The sequence below is a fragment of the Chaetura pelagica genome, unplaced genomic scaffold, assembly GCF_000747805.2.
Source record: "Chaetura pelagica isolate M959 unplaced genomic scaffold, ChaPel_1.0 scaffold221, whole genome shotgun sequence".
In the NCBI taxonomy this organism is placed as follows: domain Eukaryota; kingdom Metazoa; phylum Chordata; class Aves; order Apodiformes; family Apodidae; genus Chaetura; species Chaetura pelagica.
The window spans coordinates 7,632,995-7,653,698 of record NW_009952533.1 but is presented as its reverse complement, the minus strand read 5'-3'; the positions used below and the strand labels follow the sequence as shown (position 1 = coordinate 7,653,698).

General features: G+C 37.7%; 1 protein-coding gene across 1 annotated transcript in view; it reads left to right on the top strand.

The window, feature by feature from the left end:
• INPP4B (inositol polyphosphate-4-phosphatase, type II, 105kDa) overlaps positions 1-20,704 on the top strand; it is a 267,071-nt gene that overhangs the window by 193,180 nt on the left and 53,187 nt on the right. The window contains exons 15-19 of the mRNA XM_010008928.1: positions 4,291-4,399; positions 9,223-9,400; positions 14,591-14,807; positions 16,545-16,552; positions 20,350-20,380. Of these exons, the coding sequence (XP_010007230.1) occupies positions 4,291-4,399; positions 9,223-9,400; positions 14,591-14,807; positions 16,545-16,552; positions 20,350-20,380 (543 nt within the window). The remainder of the gene's footprint in view (positions 1-4,290; positions 4,400-9,222; positions 9,401-14,590; positions 14,808-16,544; positions 16,553-20,349; positions 20,381-20,704) is intronic.

Genomic DNA, 20,704 nt, shown 5'->3' with positions numbered 1-20,704 from the left:
TTAATTTTTCATTGTGATCATCCATACTGTTAGTGTGATGCAAAAGCCAGTCTTATCTGTCCTGTTTCTGAGGTGTTTTGGTTTGGGTTTTTTTCCCATATTGTGGAACCAGTGACAGTGATAGAACACAAGATCTTTCCTCCCAGAGACTGCCAGGATGAACTCACTAGTTGAGTAGCGAGTAGCACAGTTCCACTAAGGACAGTGATTCTTCTAAGCTTAATATATCCTATTTCTTAGACAGTCTTAATGAGCCCAACCCTGCTTGTACCTAAATCAGCTTATTCAGTGCTACCCTGTGCCACATAATCACTTGCTTAATGGTTACTGCAAATATTTCACTAATTATGCTAAAAATACTGCAACTTGCAATACCTTCTGAAAAAAAGGATATTTTTCTGCAGTGTTGTCTGTGATGCTGTTAAAAATGGAATTCTATTGTTGCTACTTGCATATAGTTTTGGCATCATCCCTTACAGATAAAAGATTATATTGATACATACGTATGAGCAAATTATAGTATAGTGAATAGTTTGTTGATAAATTGAGATCTCTTAAATTTGCTGTCACTGTAGAAACACAGAAATTACACTCTAAGGTTTTTGCCTTATAAATACCCTCTGCATCTAAGCAGATTGTAAAACAGTAAGTACAAACAGTAATTATAGGCGTATTGTACTGTACACTACTGATGTTCATCTGCTTCCAAGTTGGAACATGAGGACTTCTGGTTTTCTGTTAGATACTCTGTTGGTTCAGTATTTCATTATTTCTTTTACCAAACAACAATGTTGTTGTGGCCCAATGCAGGACCTGGCACTTGGTCTTATTGAAGCCCAGACCATTAACATGAGCCCAACGATCCAATCTATCCAAGTCTTTCTGTAGAGCCTCCCTGTTCTCATGCAGATCAACACTCCTGCCTAATGTTTAGGATATTCTTGTAGCACTACAATACAAATATAACAAAAGTAACTGAGGATTATTATTATATTTGTCTTTGCTTGATGAAAGTATTACAGTATCTATTACATAGCCACTGTCGCATCTGTTTAGTTTACTGAAATGTTTCATTTTATGAGCACTGAAGAGCTGTCTTCTATTTGATATATACACTTTGAACAGTTTGTAGCAATTGCTAATCATTCTGGAGTCAGCAGCACTTTGACATCATTGGTCATTCTCATCTTGTGCTTTGCTTTGCGTGTACCAAAGCACATATATAACCTAGACTCTTATATTAAAAAAAAAACAACCAACATGTAAACATTCACAAAGGTGGTGATTACACAAGGTGATGAGCTACAAAGCTGTCATTATCCCTTACACCGCCAGATATCTTAATTTTGGGACTGCAAGATTGGTTTTAATGCCAGCTATCATGTGTACACACATGGATATGTGCTTTGTTGTTCAATGTGTTTAATAACAGGTTTATTTTTATTGATTCAGGTTGCTACTGGGCACTGACAGTGGTATTAGGAGTAGAAAATATCTGTGTGTTTAAAACTCTGGTAGGAACAGCTTTGAGAAAAAAAGTATTTCATTAGTGGATGACCATATTCTGTATATAGAATTTATATAGAATATGTATTTTGTGTAATTATATGTATATATAAACAATATCCATATGATACACAACACATTTTGCTCTGTTCATCATACTACAGAAGCAAAATTCATATATTGCCGTAGCTTTGCTTTTGTCCCTGATTATACATTAAGTGTGCTTGTTTTAAATAAATTTGGTGTACTGAAGGGATTTATTTTTGCTTCTGGCAAAGTCTCCTGTGAAGGCAAAGAAGTTGCTTCAAATTTGAGACTAAGCTGTGCTTGACATAAGAAGCCCTCAGCTCTTTAAAATGTTCTGGTAAAACTTAGGTTTATGGAACTACCATGTCACTCTGGTTGTCAACACATTATAAACCCCTGCTTTATTTGGGAAGGAGTGATGAGCAGGTAGCTAGTATTTCTGTTCTCTGAAGGAATTGTTGGTTTTTGGTGACTAGGTAACTGGTGTTAGTGTTTCAGTTAAGTAGGATGTGAGTGTATCTTTTGAGTCAGAATAATTAGTATGAAATTATGATTGATTTAAAGCTCAATTTCTTTGTGCTCTGTTTTGCATTTTCTTCCTTCAAATTCTGATTTATTTGAGGAAAGGTTGAGGGCTTTTTCAGCAGCAATTAATAATTCTGGGGGAGCACACTGACAACATGATACAGCTCCTATGAATCCCTGCTGCATTTTAAGCTTTGCCTCCGCTATAGAGAGTTGTCAGCAGTAGCCTGCTCTTGGAGTTGGAAGATGGTTCTGAGTCACTAGAGCCTTCCTGTACCAGTGTCTTGTGCTGACACTGCTGGACGTTCACAAAGAGCTTCCTTGATATGTAAATGGTGAACATCACAAGGCATTTCTCCCAACTCTTGCAGCACTTTCCAGTGTACTGTGCTCTGGAAAGTGAGAGACTGCCACATGCCCGTCACCAGGATCATAGACCTTTCGCTCTTTGCTGTCCTCACTCTCTCACATTCACTTGCATAGGGCAGGCACTGGATGTGTTTGTGCCTCAAGCAGCTGCTCCTTGACCATGCTAAGCAGAGGCCACAGGGTGTGTGAAGGCATCCTTCTGAGCAAATCCCCCCCAAAGCAGCTATAACTACTGATTTTAAAACAGAGTCGGGAAAAGCAGCAAACTTTAGTCTGTTAAATGTAGCTTCATGAGCTATCTGTAAACATATTCAGAAGCCCTTATCTAGGTAAACAGATGGGTTCATCCCTTATTTTGGTTTCAAGCCACCATTGTTTTAAGTAATCAAACTACTTATTGTCAAGTACTGATGGAGCTTTAATAGAGCAAGATTACGTATTATGGATAAATCTTGATGATGCCCTAAAATAATGGGCTATTTAATAGTCTTGTAAGCTCACCTGAGGCTAATGAAATCGTCACTTCTCCTTTTAAGTGGAAATTGAAGAGTCACCAATTCATTAGAGTTCAAATCAATTTGAGTGAATATGCTTTGAGATTATTCTCTGGGAGTGAAACATAGTTCATTAACTGTTAATCATTTCAACACTCTTCTTGCTTCCAGGGATATTTATCATCAGAATGCAAGAAAAATTCTATTTTAGGAGAGGATTAGATTTTAATTTACATGGAAAGCTTCCTTGATTAATAAAATAGTTTGCAAAAATATCCTCTAATGTTTTCTTCAGAAATCTATTTCAAGAATGAGGCATTCTGACCTCCAGTGAGTTTGAGCACAAAACAGGTAGTGATTCTTGCAACTGTAAATTCTGCAAATGCAAGTTTAAACTTTCAAGGAATATTTGTTGTGGTTTGGTATGCAATTGGACCCTCGTCTCTGCACAGACAGTCAGTCACAAAATGAGAGGCCGCTTTTAAAAAGGTGTTTAAATCTCCAGTTCTGTAACTATACATCCATGGAAAAAGTTAATAATGTATGACATAAAGTACACACAGAAAATAACCACAATGTGTTGTCTTAGCAAAAGTTTCCTTAATACAGTTTGTTTCCCATTCTGGAAGGTTTTTCAAGTGAAAACAACTGATTTGCTCTGTGTTTATAAGCATATGTAAGAAGTAAGTACAGGTCATAGAACAGAGCTCTTCAATTTAGCATTGAACTAGCTAATTTAGCATTAAAAAAGGTAACGGTATTTGAAAGTGGAAGCTAAGAAAATTCGAACTAGGGAAGACAAGGAGGATGTTCATTGATTAATAATTGGAGCAACTTATCTGGCAATGCAGTGAATTAATTGTCACTTGAAATCTTTAGATCATGTTTGTTTTGTTTTGTTTTAAAAGAGATGTCTTCACTTAAGGAGAAGACAAGCTTGATGCAGGAATTATTAGCTACAATTATATGGTCTGTGTTATTCAATCAGTCAGACTATTCCATCATAATTGTTCCTTGACTCTAAAATGCATGAATCTGTGCATCTCAACATGATTACAAGTTAAATAATGGGAGAGCTAATAAAGTGAAATACACAAAGGACCAAGAACTGCAGAGCTAGAATATTGTTCTACAGTGTGGCATGTAATTTAGATGTAGCAATAAATCAAGTGAACTTTCAAAGATGTGCAGGTGGCTGTATGGAAAGACTGATTAGTTCTTAGGCCTTCCTGAGACACACATTCTCAATTATTCCTTGGAAATAATACTGGCTTGTTGTTCTCATGTCTTGTAGAGTAGATATCATAGTGTTGCCATGCTTTGGGCATAGGCATATGCAAATCTCCATGTTTTCCTGTTCCTATTCCAGATGGTCTATATGATGTCATTACTGTGGGAGCCCCGGCAGCCCATTTCCAAGGATTTAAGAATGGTGGTCTCCGAAAACTGCTGAGTAAATTTGAAGCAGAAAGAAGAAAGTAAGTATTTTTAGAAGTAGCTAGGAAAATATATAACTTCCATTAAAATGTTATGAGCTACTGAGTAACAAAACAATTTAATCTGCTGAATGCATGGAAGATTAAAAGCTAGTAGGACTGGACAAGGATACATTGCTAAATATTTCCTTTATCTTCCCTGTTTTGCAAAATTGAAGCACCATTTAAGTGTCAAAACTGATTTTGAACACAAACTCAAAATCACAGCCTTTTTTCATTTTTATTCATTCTTGTTTCACTGACTCAACCATGTAGATCAATCTCTAAGTTGATGGCGGATTGTGTTCAGGAGCACTGGGTAACTGTGCAGGTTTTAGCAGTGCATTTCATACCTGTTTCAAAGTGTCTGCACATCACCTTATGTTTGCCCTTCTTAGATTTGTTTGCATCCCTCAGAAGCACCTGTATTGTGATTTTTCAAAGATAGGATCCTGGCCCTTTACTCTAACAGAGAAGTTTTCTATGTTTTTCTTTGTTCCCTTGCAAGAGCAAAAGTCTGGTTTTAGGATGATGTAACTAGGATAGATATCATGTCAGACTCTTCCTAAAAAACGACCCTAAGTTAGGCTAACAAACTAGTTTGATGACTGAAAACAGAGGACTGCAATTTTTAGCCAATCACTTACCAAACCTGAAGAAATGGATGCTTAGTGTATGAATTCTCACAAAGTAGCAAGAGGAGACCTCTAAAATGTATTCTTCAACTAGAACAACGTGACTGAATCAAATGACAAATGCTTCTCCCTAAGCAGGCATAAAAGAAAGGGATCTGGGGCTGGAAAAAGAAGGGAAGGAGTTGTGAGAGCTTTGCATGCAAAGGTTAGAAAATACAGTATGTTTTGGAGAACAATGAACTTTTGCATTTGAAGGACTCCAGGAGTGGAAAGAGGAGAGGGGATTTGTGATTTTGCCATTGTTTCTTGTAAGAGGCACTTCAGCAGGCTGCCAGGAAAGGGCTCCACTGAGAGGCTCCATTTAGCCTCATGCTTTTAATGAGGCACAATACTTTTTTTCTTTTGCTGGGAACCATACTCAGTTAACCTTGCTTAAGATTCTACCATGTGTTAAAGGCTACTGCATCTTTTCATCAATGTAAAGATACTCTAAAATCAATTTGAAGAAATGTGGAAGGTTTTCCCTAGGGATTCGACCTTCCTGGAGTGTCTTCCTAGGGAGATTCACCTGTGCCGCTCTGGCATCTGTCTCCAGAGGGCTAATGAAAGGCATCTTAACCTTTCTTTTCACTGAAACTTGTGTCCCATTACAAGCTGAAGGCACTTATGCAGAGTTATCCCAAAGGTCAGTTAGGAATGGAGGGGAAATAGAAGAGCAGCAAGAGAAGCTCTGTGCATACAACCTCAGCCATTGCTTCAAGATAAAGATTTGTGGAGAATTCATGTAAAGACCGCATGTCTAATTCTTCATGTCAGAACTAATAACATAATTTATTTTCCTTCCATATTTAAAGTTAGAATTTCCAAGTTTGCAAGGAAATCTTAAGGAAATAAAAAACAATGTATTTTGAATTCTGATCTCTCTCAAGCCTGGTTTAAAACCTCACCAGTAGTCAGATGATTCAGTTGAATTTCCTGAGGCAGGGAATTGTCTTGCGTTTTTTATGTAATCCATTTCTTTCTGATCATAACTTCCCACTTTGGACAGAATACATGTGATGCAGAAATAAGCCACTGAGTTGGCATTTTCAGTAGTGTACATAAGCTTGAGATTATCTAGGGGTAGAAGTTCTTGCTGTGTATGCTTTAACAGTATTCTTGATGTTAATGTCTGCAGTTCTGACTGTGACAAATGCAAGGTCAAATGTTCATTGTTGAAAGAAGTTTGCCCAGTACCAGATGGTGACAATTTAACTCAGTCACACAAATTACGTGGTTAACAGCAGGAGAGGAGTTAGTCAGAATGTCATTAAAAATTAGACATTTAGCATATTGCAGTATTTATTCTCAGGCAAAAACTTTGTTAATTTAGAGTTAAAATTGCAGATGTAGTAACTGTAATCTTTCTTCAAATTACATGACGGTGTCATTAAAACAATTTCAAAACTTAAATGACCACCAATAGTCGTGTGTGTCATTAATGATCGTGCCAATTTATGGAAATGATTGTGATTTTATATACTTAGCGAAAGCTTTGAAACTTAACCCAGAAGACATTATTATAGATTTTCAAAAGGTACATGACTAATCATGTATTTTACATATCAAAGGTAGATTTTCATAGTGCTGCTGGTTTTCTGCACTGGACCTACACAAGTGGTCTTTGCCCTAATGCAAAATTTTCTTCATTCCCTTCATCTATTTTCTACATAGAGACACCCATGACAAGTTTCTCTAGATGTTCTACTTGCAGCTGCTTCTTTTAAAAAAGCATTATTTATGTATCATAGCTATATGTGGCAGCAAGCTCTAAAAATAGTTATTTTTAAGGAAACTCATTTCAGTGACTTGAAAGTAGTAATGTCTTCTCACGATTGTTAAGGCTGCAGGAAATCTCAGGCTAATCTTAAATGCAACAGTGTCAAGATTCAACAGTTAGAAATTTCAGATATTCCCAAACATGTTGTTTCTGAAAAACAATTTCCCACTTGCTTTATAGGGGCTGGGGGAAAGTTCCCCTCAGATCTTGAAGAAAATAGTATTTGGAGTCACCTCACGCTTTCCAGGGTTCAGGAAATGTTAAAATTAGCCAAATAATGGGGTCTGATAGAACACTTAATTCTGAAATAAAAGTCATTCTCTCTTCACCATTTCCATTATTTTAAAGTTATGATTGACTTTATTAGAATGAAAACTACCCACAGCTTTAGTATCTCTCTTCTCTCTTTCTTTTCTTATAGCATTGTCTGTAGCTGTTCTGCTGCAATACTCAGTGGAGCTTAGAACTGTGGGAGATGAATGAAAATGATCTGGGAATTAAAGGCTGAGGGGAATCCCAGAAAGGAATAAGTGCATGGTGAGCTTGATAACAGTGTTAGCCAGATTCAGCTTGCAAAAAGGCTGGCTGATAAAGAGAGGGAGAAGCCTGAAGGGGAATTAGAGAAGATTATTCAGCACTGTGAAGTATCAAGACTTTTAAGGCTATGTCATTGCTACAGTTAGCATAGACTATTACCCCTTTGGTCCTTGCTGTGTCTACTGACAGCTTGAGAGTTGCAGTGAATGTAGAGATAGGTCTAAACGAGAGACAGTTTTTACAATTCATGTTGAAATATTCAGAATTCTGACCTCTGGAGTTAGTGCAAGTTGGAGTCACATAGTTATTTTGGTGTGGCTGGTGACATGACTGATCCTGGCAAAGCTTCACTGACTCAGATGCTGTTCATCCTGACTGCCTCTAAAAACTGTATCTAAAAATGAAGACAGTGGTGAAAGACAGAAAAATAGGGTAGGGTGTTGTGGAATTTGGGACTGTAACTATGCAAGGTATTTAAGAGGTGTAATTTGAAGACTGCATGAATTTGTTTTAAATTGCTGGAAGACTGAAGCCTTTTAAGTTTCATGGAAGTGACTTCATTTGAATTCTGAATGTGCCTATGTCCTTCATTGATAGAAATTTAATTTCTAATTTGTGCAACACTAATGAGGAGGAACTCAGAGGGACACCAGAAGACACAAAGGGGAAACGGGAGAGAAGAGAGATCTAGAAAAAGACAAATGAAAAGCAGTGCATCAAGTTCAAAGGATTGCACGAGTGTTAAAATTCAGGCCCTGATATGTACAATTAAGTAATTAATTAAAACAGTGAGAAAGGGAGGAAAAGACTGAAGGGTGTAGCAGGAAGAGACACAAGAGGAAAGAGGAATGATGTGTACAGAAACAACTGGAGAGTAGTATGTACATCACTCTGGCATTAGTAATGTTCCAGGAGTTGCTTGGTTGTGTTTTTTCCTGTGTTAACATTACAGGTTAATTTGAAACTGCAAAAGATTTTCATTGGTTTCTCTAAAAGACTGACACAGGGCTTTAGAAAGGGGAAGACTATGTAGAAAAGTCTTAGGTGTGGGAGATGTATACGGCAACAAAGAACCAATACATGTGTTCATGCTTTCTTAAAGTGCTATTTTGGAACAATTGTATGAATGGTTATTGCATAATTAGTAAGTATTGGGGAAAAAAAGTGAGGGATAGGGAAAGGAGTCATGCCGAAGAATTGCAGGAGTTTGTGAACAGTTAAAAGGAAAGTAGGAAGCTTGCAGTATGCATTTATGTATTTTTGTAGTTTTTTGTAGTAATTAACTCCCACGCCCCTTTTCAGTGTCCTTGCAAAATAGGCACATGATTTTTATTGGAAATAACTCTGGTTATCACCATTTTCTGAATATCACTGACCCTAATCAAAACATAATGTGGGCCACTGATCAATTAAACATTAGCGACTTGTTTTGAAAGACTTGGTAAGGTAGTTAATAATGTGATGGGGAGTTGAACTGTAAAAATAAGGAGCCTTAAGCGCTTTGTGATTACAATCTGACTTGGTCAAACCTTTAATTTTTCAAGAATTATATTTATAAAATGAAAAAAAAAAAAGTTTTTTCTAATGTTAAGATTAATCACTCAAAAGAATGATGAGGTTGAACAGTCCTAATTGGAGCATTTGGTGGTAGGGAGTTCATTGTCCTCTACTGTTCAAGCAAGGGGTTTTTTTACCCTTAAAGAAATGGTATCAGTGAAGTTCAGGTATCTGTCATTTTTTACAAAACCAGTGGTAAATTTTTTAGTACATTAAGCATTTTTTATTAATACCAGAAATAATTTTGACATTGTGTGACTCCTTCTGTGTTATTGCAGTACTGGATACCAGTGTATTTACTATTCACCTGAAAACACAGCCAAGGCAAAAGAAGTACTCAGCAACATCAATCATCTACAGCCTCTCATATCAAGCCATGCAGACCTGCTGCTTAATTCTGCAAGCCAGCATTCTCCAGACAGCCTGAAGAATTCTTTAAAGATGCTTTCAGAAAAAGTAAGATTGAAATCTTCACAGCAATGAAAAATGGAATAATCAAGTCTCTAACTGCTGGGCTTTTTTAAATATAAATTGACTTTCATAGCATCAGGAAATGTTAAATAAGCTCTACTAAAATAAGCTTCAAATGTTATCAGAAAAATAATACTATTTAGCATTTCTGTATGCTTTCTGTGTAGAAAATTAATGAAATCTATAAAGATTGTCTTTATTTGAAAGTATAATTAATTTAATTTCATGTCTTTGTTAGCCTCTAGTGGCCACATACTGGGGTTTATAAAAAATAGATGATTGTAAATGATTTTGTGTGATGATAAATGGTTATTTTATTTCTTTTTCTGTGGTACTTCCAACTACTGCTTGTAGGAGGTAGCTCAAACCAGGTTTGTGTGTAAGGTTTAGAATAATAGCATAATCAGAAATGGTGATGCAGTCTGGAAGGAGAGGAAGTTGACACCAGGAGGTCTCAAATTTTAATCCTCCTGTCACATTCCTCTCTAGCTGTAGGCACTTCTTCATCTTAGTTTCTTTATCTCCAGATTAAGGAAGATAATGTTTTCCACCTGTCTCACAGAATGGTATTGGAGATTAGCTGAAGTCTGAAGTACTTTTAAGCGTATGTTATCCTATAAAAATATTAAGCACTATAGCTATGACCAGAGGGGTTGAAAAGGTTTCCCATCACTTTGTGGGCCATACCTTCTGTAATGTGATCTCAATATGGCTTAATAGCACCATCAATAACCATTTCAATATATCTTCAGCTATTGGGAAGTGGCAACCCCTGTGGTCTGTTAAGCACTATTATCCCAGCAGTTCATCGCTCAATGGGAGAGTTTCAATCTGAATACTGAGCTCAGCCACATGCTGTGAAGGTATTGCATTGGAGCCACGGGGAAGAGAAATGTTGTCTCTGTTATAGATGTGTAAATTCACAGCAAGTCTGATAACACTGGAATTGCTGTGAACGTCAGGGAAATACATGAAAGTAGAATTCAGCCTGGAAATGAAAGGGAGGAATTTAGGGGGGGTTGGCAATTACAGCATACCTTTTTCCATGTCGTACTGAAGGAGACATTTTTTGCTGCAAATAGAAAAAGTGCAGGTGCTCTGTTAATGGTTGGTGCAAAGAAATATGTGTGCATGCACAAGTGAAGCCAGTCAAGCAAAGCAGCGTTTGTTCTGAAGATTCAAGATGTGGTTGCTAGGGATTTGGTATGTTAGCTGTAGCCATTTGCTTTTCCCTTCTCACCTTCACCTGTCTGGGCAGGAGGAGTGGACAATTTCAGAGTGGCTGCAGGCAGCTGCAGTACTAGCCCACTGTTTGAACCATGGCCTATTGGAGCATGACTGCAGAAAAGGGACACAAAAGACAATCCATTCAGTTTGGAAAAGTCACAGATATTTTACATTTATAGGTAGTGATGTAGTTGTATGTATTCATATCAACTTTTCAGAGCCAGGATTAAATTGCTGGACCTGGCAGCCCATAGTTTCTGTCTAGCCTTCACCTTTTGCTCGAAAGAGATTAATACGGTTGTCTGAACAACTGCTGCAGGAACAGTTGAATACTTGCTTCCCTGTCCATTCCCACATTTACTCTGAGGAGAAGACTATAATTGAGGAAGAAGGTGAGACTTGCAGAGGAAGCTAGTGTGGAGGGACAGCTGCTCATAAAGAAGGGAAGAGAGCTGGGGAGGAAAGATCAGGAGACAATTTCAGGGAAAGCAATAATAAGTTTCAAAAAACCAAATTGAGTGAACCCACACAGTGCTGCATCTAGATCCTTCGTTGTTAATTCAAGGCATCATCTCAACACCCTGAGGTAATCTGTCTATATAATCTGGTACAGTATGGGAGAGTCAAAACTTAGGGGTGTCCCTAGTTCTATTTAAGACAGATTGGCATGCCTTTCTGAATAGAATTACATGATACCTACCTATATTTTTGAGGCATATGAGGTGCTTCTGCTCTCTGCTTTTTATATGTAAAAAAGAAACATTTTCTTACATTTTAACTTAATAGAAATTAAAGAGCTGTTTCAAGAAGTTGTAAAAATGATTTGCCTGGTCATTAAACTCCTCGGGTTTATTAAAAAGCATATCACTTATAAGATAATATTAAGCTTGCAATATAGAATAATTCTTTCTAAAAGCATTAGGTTTCAGTGACTATATCTGAGCTATCAATAATTTGAAATGCTGTTAAGTATTTGTTAGAAATGGAAGGACTGACTGCATGCACTGAAAATGGAAAATTATGTCAAATGATTCCACTGCTTGTTCTTAAATGGAGCTGATTTTCCCACATTAAGCATGGTTTTACTTATCCATATATCATTTGCAATTTACTCTAGTGTTTTCCTGAGACTAACCTTTTATCAATGTTTTCTGTTACTTGGTTAAGGAAGCCTTTAGATGTTGACAAATGTATCAGCATTTGCAGCTTGCAGAAAGCTTTATAAATTCACTTTGCAGCTATGCCTGTCTTTGCAAAAACATTCTTTAGTCAGGTATCTAAAAGAATTTGCAAAGTTTAAATTTCTTTTTTATAGACTTTGTTTTGTGATTTCAATACAGTTTTATAAATAGTGATGTTCTGCATATTTAGCTGTACTGAGCTGTAAGAAAATGTAGTTAAAATGTAGATTGTTTTTAAGCCAATGGAATCCTTGAATGGAATTCAATTACAGAATCATTTTAGACTCTACGTGAAAGAAAATGGATGTTCGTTTTCATGCCAGTTTGCTTTTTAAAATGAATTTTCTCTTTAAAATATCAATATTAAATTGATTTACTTTTTCAGATAGCTACCCAATATACATTGCAGACACAGTGGGCATTCCTTAGCTCAAGCTGTCCCATATGTAAAATTTTTTGAAATGTAAAGCTTTTTTGAGTCTACCTTGCCCAATGCAGAGACCTGAAATTATCTCAGGCAGAATTTGAGGGGGAGGCAAGGTACAAAAACTCAGCAAAACCATGATGTTGTAATTTCTAAGGACAGACAAGTAAAGTACTTTGCACTCTCTTGATACAGAACTGTGGTCTTGAACTCTGAACAGCTCTGCTGTTACCATACAAGAAAAGACAACTTTGCAAGTCTCATTTTGTCTCTTCTTTACAGAAGATTAGTAGGGTTTCCTAGCAATATTCTCCAAAGACTGCACAGGGAGCCTGGAAATGCGGTGCCTTTCAGGACCGTGAGGCTACATATAAGAAAACTGTTTAAGTACCCTTTCCCTCAGGCACCAAGTTAGTCAGGAAGAGACAGAATGGTATGGAAACATTGCCAGGGAGATTAATAGTGTTGCCAAGCCTAATCACTATAGAATTCTAAATCAGATCTGAAATACGTCCTGGTGTTGGTTAAAAAAACCCCGTAACTTAGCTTAGGTATTCCTAAGATTCTTATTTTGAGTTTTATTTGCAGCAAAATTTTAGCCTTTCTTTGTACCACCAGCATAAAGGATAGCACTTAGGACCTAGTACTTTGCATAGCTGATTACCAGATAACAAGGTGAACAACAGCCACAACATCAACAATAGGATGAAACTTGGAGATGATGTCCACACAGGCAAAAGCAGTTACCTCTGCTGTAAAGGATGCAGCAACCCAGACCATGCTGCCACAGAGGCCTGCAGCCATCCAGATCTCCAGCTGCAGGGAATGCCACAGCCTATCTCCAATACTTGATGACTGCTGTAGCAATATATGTATGAGGTGTGACCAAGAAGAGGACCTGCTCTGCATGATGGCTGAGCTAAAGATGAAGTTGAGAGGCTAAGAAGCATCAGAGACTCTGAGGATGAAATAGATGGGTGGAATAGCACCCTAACATCCCTGAGGCAGGTACATCAAGAGACGCAGGAAGAAAAAAGAGTCCTCAGCCCTCCTGCTACCAGTCTAGCAATAGTAAGCAAGAACATGAGGGAAGGTGGAAGCAGGTTCCTGCTTGAGGCTGTGGGTGTCCCCCTTCCCTTCGTACATCCTCCCCTCAGATAAGTCTGCACAACAGGTGTGAGGCTGTGGAAGTTGAGGGACAGACTAATGATGTCACAGATGATAGACCATCTGGGACAGAGGAGAGGCCCAACATGAGTCAGCCTACTTGCATAACAACATCTTCTGCTAAGACAAAAGTGGAGAGTTGTTGTCATTGGTGATTCCCTGCTCAGAGGAATGGAGGACCCTATTTGTCAACCAGACCCAACATGTAGGGAGGTTTGCTGCCTCCCTGGGGCCCAGGTAAGGGTTTTTACAAAAAAGGTCTCTACCCTGGTATGCCCCTCTGACTACTACCCACTACTGATCTTTCTTTTCAGTAGCCAGCCTCCAAAGTAGGACAAGTAGCAGAGATAGGGCCATATTTGTGTGTGATTGCAGCAGACAGATGTGCGTGGCAGCCTGGTGGCAACAGCAACTGTTTTAGGTGGGCATAGTCTAGAGATGTTTAACACCATAAGCAGAAAACATTTTCCTTGTTGGGGTGGAAAGGAGATAAATATTGCAGGGAGATTGGAGGTTTTTAAAAATATGGTAAACTTGCAGATACCACAGTCAATGAAAAAGATTTAGCAAAAGGATGCAGGGGTTGTATAACATCTTTAGAGAGCCTGGGAAAACTACTTCAAAGTTTTCTTTCTTTAAAAATAAAGCTAAAAATCAGGTGTCATCACCTGCCCTGATACTTGGGTTGATACCTGCACATAACAAAATTTATCTTTGGAAATGTACCTTCTTTTGCAGGTACTTAAATCTCAGCAGTGTAGAGTGGTGTGTTTGTATTTAAGATCATCCTTAAATTTGCTTATCACGTTTCATCTGATACTTATTCAGAAGTTATCAAACAGTGGTTGATTACTCCTGGAACTGGTTCTTGTAGAGGCTTGTCTCTGCAGGCAAAATTTGGAACTCGAATAAAATAGAATTACGTGAAAAGATTATGACCTCTCTGACAGATACTGTGTCTTCATGTTAGTCATTAGAACACTGGGATTGTAGAATGTGATGATGTCCCTAAACCCCTCAAATTGTTTATCATTTTTTGTTGGTCTGTTTTGCTTTCTGTTTCTCAGGCCAGCCTGAAACAAATATTTTCTGCACCTAAAGGTAATTAAATGTTGAAATATCTATATTGCAGTATTGCATCCCTTGGTCTAACCTCTTCATTATTTTGTTTTCTAGACAGAGTTATTTGTGCATGCATTTAAGGATCAGCTGGTCAGAAGTGCCCTTTTAGCACTGTACACAGCCCGGCCTGGCTGTGTCCTCAAGAAACCGGCTGTGCCTAGAAACACTGCAGAAGAGGGGAGTGATTTACAACATCAGGATCATCCTTCTCAGATTACAAGACAGGACTCTATACCACATCATTCTGAGTATGATGAGGAAGAGTGGGTAAGTAGTCAGAAACTCATGGTTGGCATACGGCCCTAAACCCTACAATTCAGCATACACAAATACAAGCTCTAAGTGTACTTGTCACGTCTTATCGGGGTGGGGGAGGTTCCTATAAAGGAGTGCAAGACCATTAAATCATATTTTTCAAATGCATTTTATATTTTGAAACTAGTCTGAAACAATTTTCTTAAGTACAGTGTGCTTCTGTGTGACTGCTTGGTTGTGAATATAATGGTGAGGATGATTAATATCTTCTTGTCCAGACAGAATAGTCTTTCTTTGCTCTAACTTTAGGTCTTTTTGCTAGTTGGGCAGATTTAATGAGGCTGGAATGGCATACACTGATATAAGAAGAATTCTTTTTGTTTTCCCCTTTTTTCTTTATTCCAAGACTGAATATAAGTTGTTTAAATACACATTAATTAACCCTCAGCAGAACAGCTGTTTTCCCCTAGACTCTGTTCTTAGAGGATGTCTGAGATTGCATAAAATAATTCAACATGGCTTTTAGATTTTAACATTCTTAGCATATCTTTCAAAAACTTGTATTATTTATATGGCTGAGATTTTTGTATGTTAATTATTTTGGTGGATTTGTCCATAATAGAACTACTTCATTGTTACATATACCCTGAACTCAGGCTATTTTTATTCAGTTCAGGCTCATAATTTCAGTTTATCATTGTATTATCATAAACGTAAAGGATGCCAGCATATTAATCTCTATTGTAAATAACTAATAGCTTGTGTGCTAAAGTACTTACACCTGAAGCATTTGTTTCTTCTAGAGAAAAGACAATTATTTCCAGCCCCATGTATTAAGTAGTCATGCAATTTAACCACTAAATAAATAACTCATTCCTTTATTTGTTTTCTGGTCTCAAAGCCTCAAATACACTTTTTTCATGTTTTCTCAACAATCTGAAGGGCTAGAATGGTTCTTCTTTTCTTGAAATAAAAGCTAAAACACTTGTTTCCAGCTGCTGAAACATTCAGAAAAGTAAGTATCACAGCAGATTTGATGAAAGGGAGAAATTTTGCATTGGAAAAATGCCGGGTTTGTGCAAGTTGTGTTTTCATTTAGTGCTCTGCAGAGAGTTAGCTTTACTGTATTTCATTATTCCTTTATTTCTGTCCAGGGCTTGGTCCTCATCTATTAAAACATGTAAGCACATAAGTTTAAAGTGTATCTATTTTTTTTCTGCTGAATTAGTAAAATTATGTGCTTGGTTAAAAGCAAGTATGTTTAAATATTTTCTGAGTTGAAACTGAGTCAAAGCCATTGTCAAACTTGAGACAGTATAAATCTTGGAGAAAGTTTGGGTTTTTTCTTAATTTGAAAGATGAGACTTCCCTTCTTTTTCAGTACTTTCTGTCAATGGAAATAAAAATAATTCAGGTTTCAGTGATCAAGTTATCATTAGTATGATGAAAAGAGAGAGAATAAATGCATATTAAAAAAGTCACAACTTCATCTGCTCTGAAAGCCAACTATAAAGAAAAAAAACCTTAGATTGCTTTATATGCACAATACTGTTTCCTGCTTTGTTGTTCTTCACTCCCCACTATTATCAAGCACTAGAGTAGCATTTTCAACTGGAATTTCAATTAAGCACATGCAGGGTGCCCTTTCCCTGAGTGACCAGTGTTTTCCATAAAGCTTTCTTCTCAAGAGCAGTACTGTGTTGCACCTTTCTTTGATACCAAGTATAAATTTTGATCCCGGAGTAGCTGACAGCAGTATGGGTTGATCTGTTTATATTGGTGCACTACATGTAGGTACTAGTTTAAGCATTACTGTTGAAGGAAAAAATATTCAGAGTTTTGCCTCTGAGTAGATACTCTCTTCTCTTGCCAGCTGCTTCTGCTTTCCTAGAACCTCCCTGAAGGAGGGTACCAATCATGTTGTCATGTATAATGCAAGAAGAGGTGAGCTCATTGCCACTTGAAGCTTTCTCTGCTCTGCATTTCTGACTGACTCCTTAATGCGGTTAGAGCTACAAAGAACAGATAAAACGACATTTCTGAGAAGTTATGTATAAATACTGACATGGTACTCAGACATGGGTCTGAAATACTGACTTGTGTGTGATATATTCCCTTCCAAAGCAGTGTCGCATTACAAGAGGTTGTTAATCATGTACATTAACAAAGGTTTTCTTTATCTATGAGCATACCTCAAAAGGACCTTAAGGTAATTTGTGGCTATCAACCCACGTGAAGGAGAAACAGTATCTTCAGAGCCCTGGGGAATGCAGTTGCTGTGTCAGATGTGGCACAAGGTAAAGGGTGTGCTTGGGAGGCACACATCCAGTGAGGTGCAATGACAGGAAAATAGTCTGGGCTCCAGCTTAGTGAAATGGGGACATTGGATTGCTTTTTAATGTTACTTTCAGAGTGGAAGGAAAAGAATTACAGTTTTTGAATGGGGTGGATGAAAGGGCATTATTTTGCTGGTTCACTTTCAAATGCCCTAAGAAAAGTTCCCAGCTTTCTGTGATGTCAAGGCCTGGCTTTTCATGGAGATCATCGTGAGTACACATGCCTGCCAGTACCACAGCAGAAGGTGGTAAGAGAAGTGCAGCTATGGCCATTTCTAACCATGAAAAGCAACACCTAACAATGTATGCCAGGACTCCTCAGTGTCCCAAATGACTTCTGAAATTTGGAAGAAGTGGAAGGTGTCAGTCTGCTATTGCCTTGTCCCATTTTGGCTTGCCCAACAGGGTCAAGCCCTGTTACAGAGTTCCACTTTCCCTGCCATTGGCTTGACTTCTGAGATTAAAGAATCATTAATGACAGAGAAGCAGAGAGCTTGTTTCTCTTGTTCTTTCATACCATAGTAGTAAACTTAACATCCAATTAGCCCAACAGCAACTGAAGGGAGAACAGGTATCAGGGGAGAAGTATCCTACTTAGGATTCTAGGGTCTCAATAATTCAGTGTATAAAGAAATAAGTCTTATCTTCTTCTGAACCCTCAATTGACACAGAGGGCTGATAAGCATGCTTACTTGAGAGGCTGTGGGCATATTTTGTCCTTTAACCTGACACATGCTGTGCAAAATGGTCGCTTGTGAGGTAGTTCTTAGGCAGATTGAACATATTCCATTTCAGATGGTGAAAGGTCTGTGGAAAGTATGCTAGGCTACAGAAGAACGTTAAGAGAATAGTAAGGGATGACAAAGAATTGGAAATGGATGGATTTCTTCTTTCGGAGAATTATAGGGAGACCCTTCGGTTTCCTCAATGGAAAATTTGTTTTTTACTTGAGAAATATTCTTATCAAACTACAAAATTTCAACAGACCTCTTGGAAAAATGTGCCCATGTTTGGTGCAGACAGAATAATATCACACATCTAATTCTTCTGTCTGCCTATAATGCTAGTTTCTAATCCCAGGCACCTTTGATGTGGAGAAAAAGAGCTGTGGGATAAGCCCTTACTCATTCTGTCTTCCTTACCCCTATGTAAAAAAGACTAGATATATGGTAATAAAAGTGAGTTTTCTGTCAACAGATGTTTATGAATTTTGTTTCTAAACCCTTGGGGAATGTTTGTCTGAATATTGTATAGACATTATCTAAGTGCTGGGTTAATAGTTGGTTTGAAAAGGGGAAGTGCTGAAGAGAAATTAAGAGTTTGAAAAGAGAAATGAAACAAGAGCTCATGTTTGTGTTGCTTGTGCAATAGCTCCAGATGCTTCTTAAGAGCTTAACACACTCTGTATTGGAATTAAACTCCTCCAGCAGAGGGGAGAAAGGGAAATTATATTGCTGCAGCCACACTGAGCAACTTGTGTTCATATGCCTCAGCAACTTCAGTGTCTAAAAAGCCTGAAGTTCCCTGCTACTTTCTGATAAAACCTGCAGCTACTTGGGGCTGGAATTTTTACACCTTGGACTATTTATTTGTTTTTCTTAGAATCCTTCTGCCAAAAATAATACTCATGAGTAGTGGAAATCAATAATTTCACCCGTGTTGTAAATATTTTTCAGGAACACTTTAGGTGCATACAGGATGGAACATTTGAAGGAATCGATACCTGTTCACCTATATCTATACATGTGCATATCACCCAGTCATGTGTCTAGTGGTTTATTTTGTGTATATGTGCAGTTATTTCCACTTGTTACATTGTGCAGGCAGTACTTAAAAAAAAATTAAGATTCAATGCAGTTCTGCATGAGAGTGACCTGCTTCTTGCCTCTTGTAAATCAACAGTACTTTTTCCATAGTATGGTTAAGACACAGGATTGTCTAGGGAGGGCATCAAATCCCATAGTTTCTACATCCACCTATAATTCTAGATTCTTGTAATTAAGGCAGCTGTACAAGTTCTTTCCAGGAATCATGTTTGGGGAGCTGGAGGAGAGAGGATCTGTGTTGCTGTACAGATTCAGCAAGTCCACACTTCTGTCTTCAGGCTCTCAGGGCAGGATGCCCCTTTGTCAGAGGGTGTGTCCTCAAGTGGAGGTAACAGGGAAAGATCAGAATCCACTTGTCAGGATGGCCTAAGAAACGTGGCATGTAGTTTATAATAAATCTTAGATTAAATGTTTTCTCTAGTAGTAGTTCTAACTTTGCTTTCACCCAGCATCCAAGCATTACCAGTTATATGGAATTTTGCATTTCTCTGAGTTTTCAGTTTTCTCACTTGTCTCTTGCAACTCCATTTTTATATGTCAAGGCCTGGCATATATATATATGTGTATATATATAAATGTTTCTAGCTACTATCCAGTAGAAAGAAGAGCAGTGGTATTATCTTCCCATTTTTAGCTCTCAAGCAAACTCTGGTTGTTCTGCATGGGTTTGGTAATGATTCAGCATTAAATCATGTACAAGGGGATTTTTGTGGGTTTATGTTTTGGTTTTAGTCTGATTGATGACCTTTTGTACAGCTTCATTTCTTGTACAGCTTGTTGGGTTTCTTTTTCCGTATTCAACCCCACAAAAGCAGGGACAAGAGCTTTGTTTTCTTCAGCATCCAGCCCCTGAAGGACCCTTCCCTTCCATAACAGCTCAGTTTTTCACTCTACATTCTCTCCTTTGTTCTCTGCTTGTACATATTTTTTTTATCATTCTTATTGCTTCTGTAATTATAATATTTTTTATAATCTCAGCTAAGAGTGATGGTTGTAGTTTCTTTGAGAGGTGAAGAATAAAACTGAAATTGTCTGTTACCTGATAAACATAGAATCATTGAACGGTTAAGGTTGGAAGGGACCTTAAAATAATCAGATTTTAACCTTCCTTCTGTGAGCAGGGACACCTCACACTAGACCAGGCTGCACAAAGCCTCATCCAGCCTGGTCTTAAACACCTCCAGAGAGGGGGCTTCCACAACCTCCCTGGGCAACCTATTCCAGTGCCCTCATGGTGAAGAATTTATTTCTGATGTCATGACAGCAAGTTTCTAATTCTAGTCCTTTAATTTTACATTTGCTTTAACAGAGTAACTGCTGTGATGAAATAGAAGGTATGTTAAATTATCCAAAAGAGATTTTAAGTACTATGGCAAAACTGGCAGTTGGACATGAGGCTTTTTTTGGCAAGGCTTTGAATGTCTGTACTCTTACTATATTACTTCAAATAGACAAACTGCTCAGTTCCTTGTGATTTGACCTGCAAATTTGCATGCATTTTCATGTAGAGTTTGAAACACGTGTTTTCCAGCATCTAAAAAACCAAAGAATTTTACTTTTGTTGTTTATACTACAAGAAAAAAGTCCATGAAAAAGTTGGTAGTAGGCTAAGAATGCAAAAAAATGGTTGTATGCTGACACCTAATATTTCTAGCACGATTTCTAGTAATGTGGACATCTCAGTTTCCATTTTAAGGTGTTAATAAGAAGTTAGTATTGTTTCTTTTTTTCTTTTTCAGTAATGTGCAGTA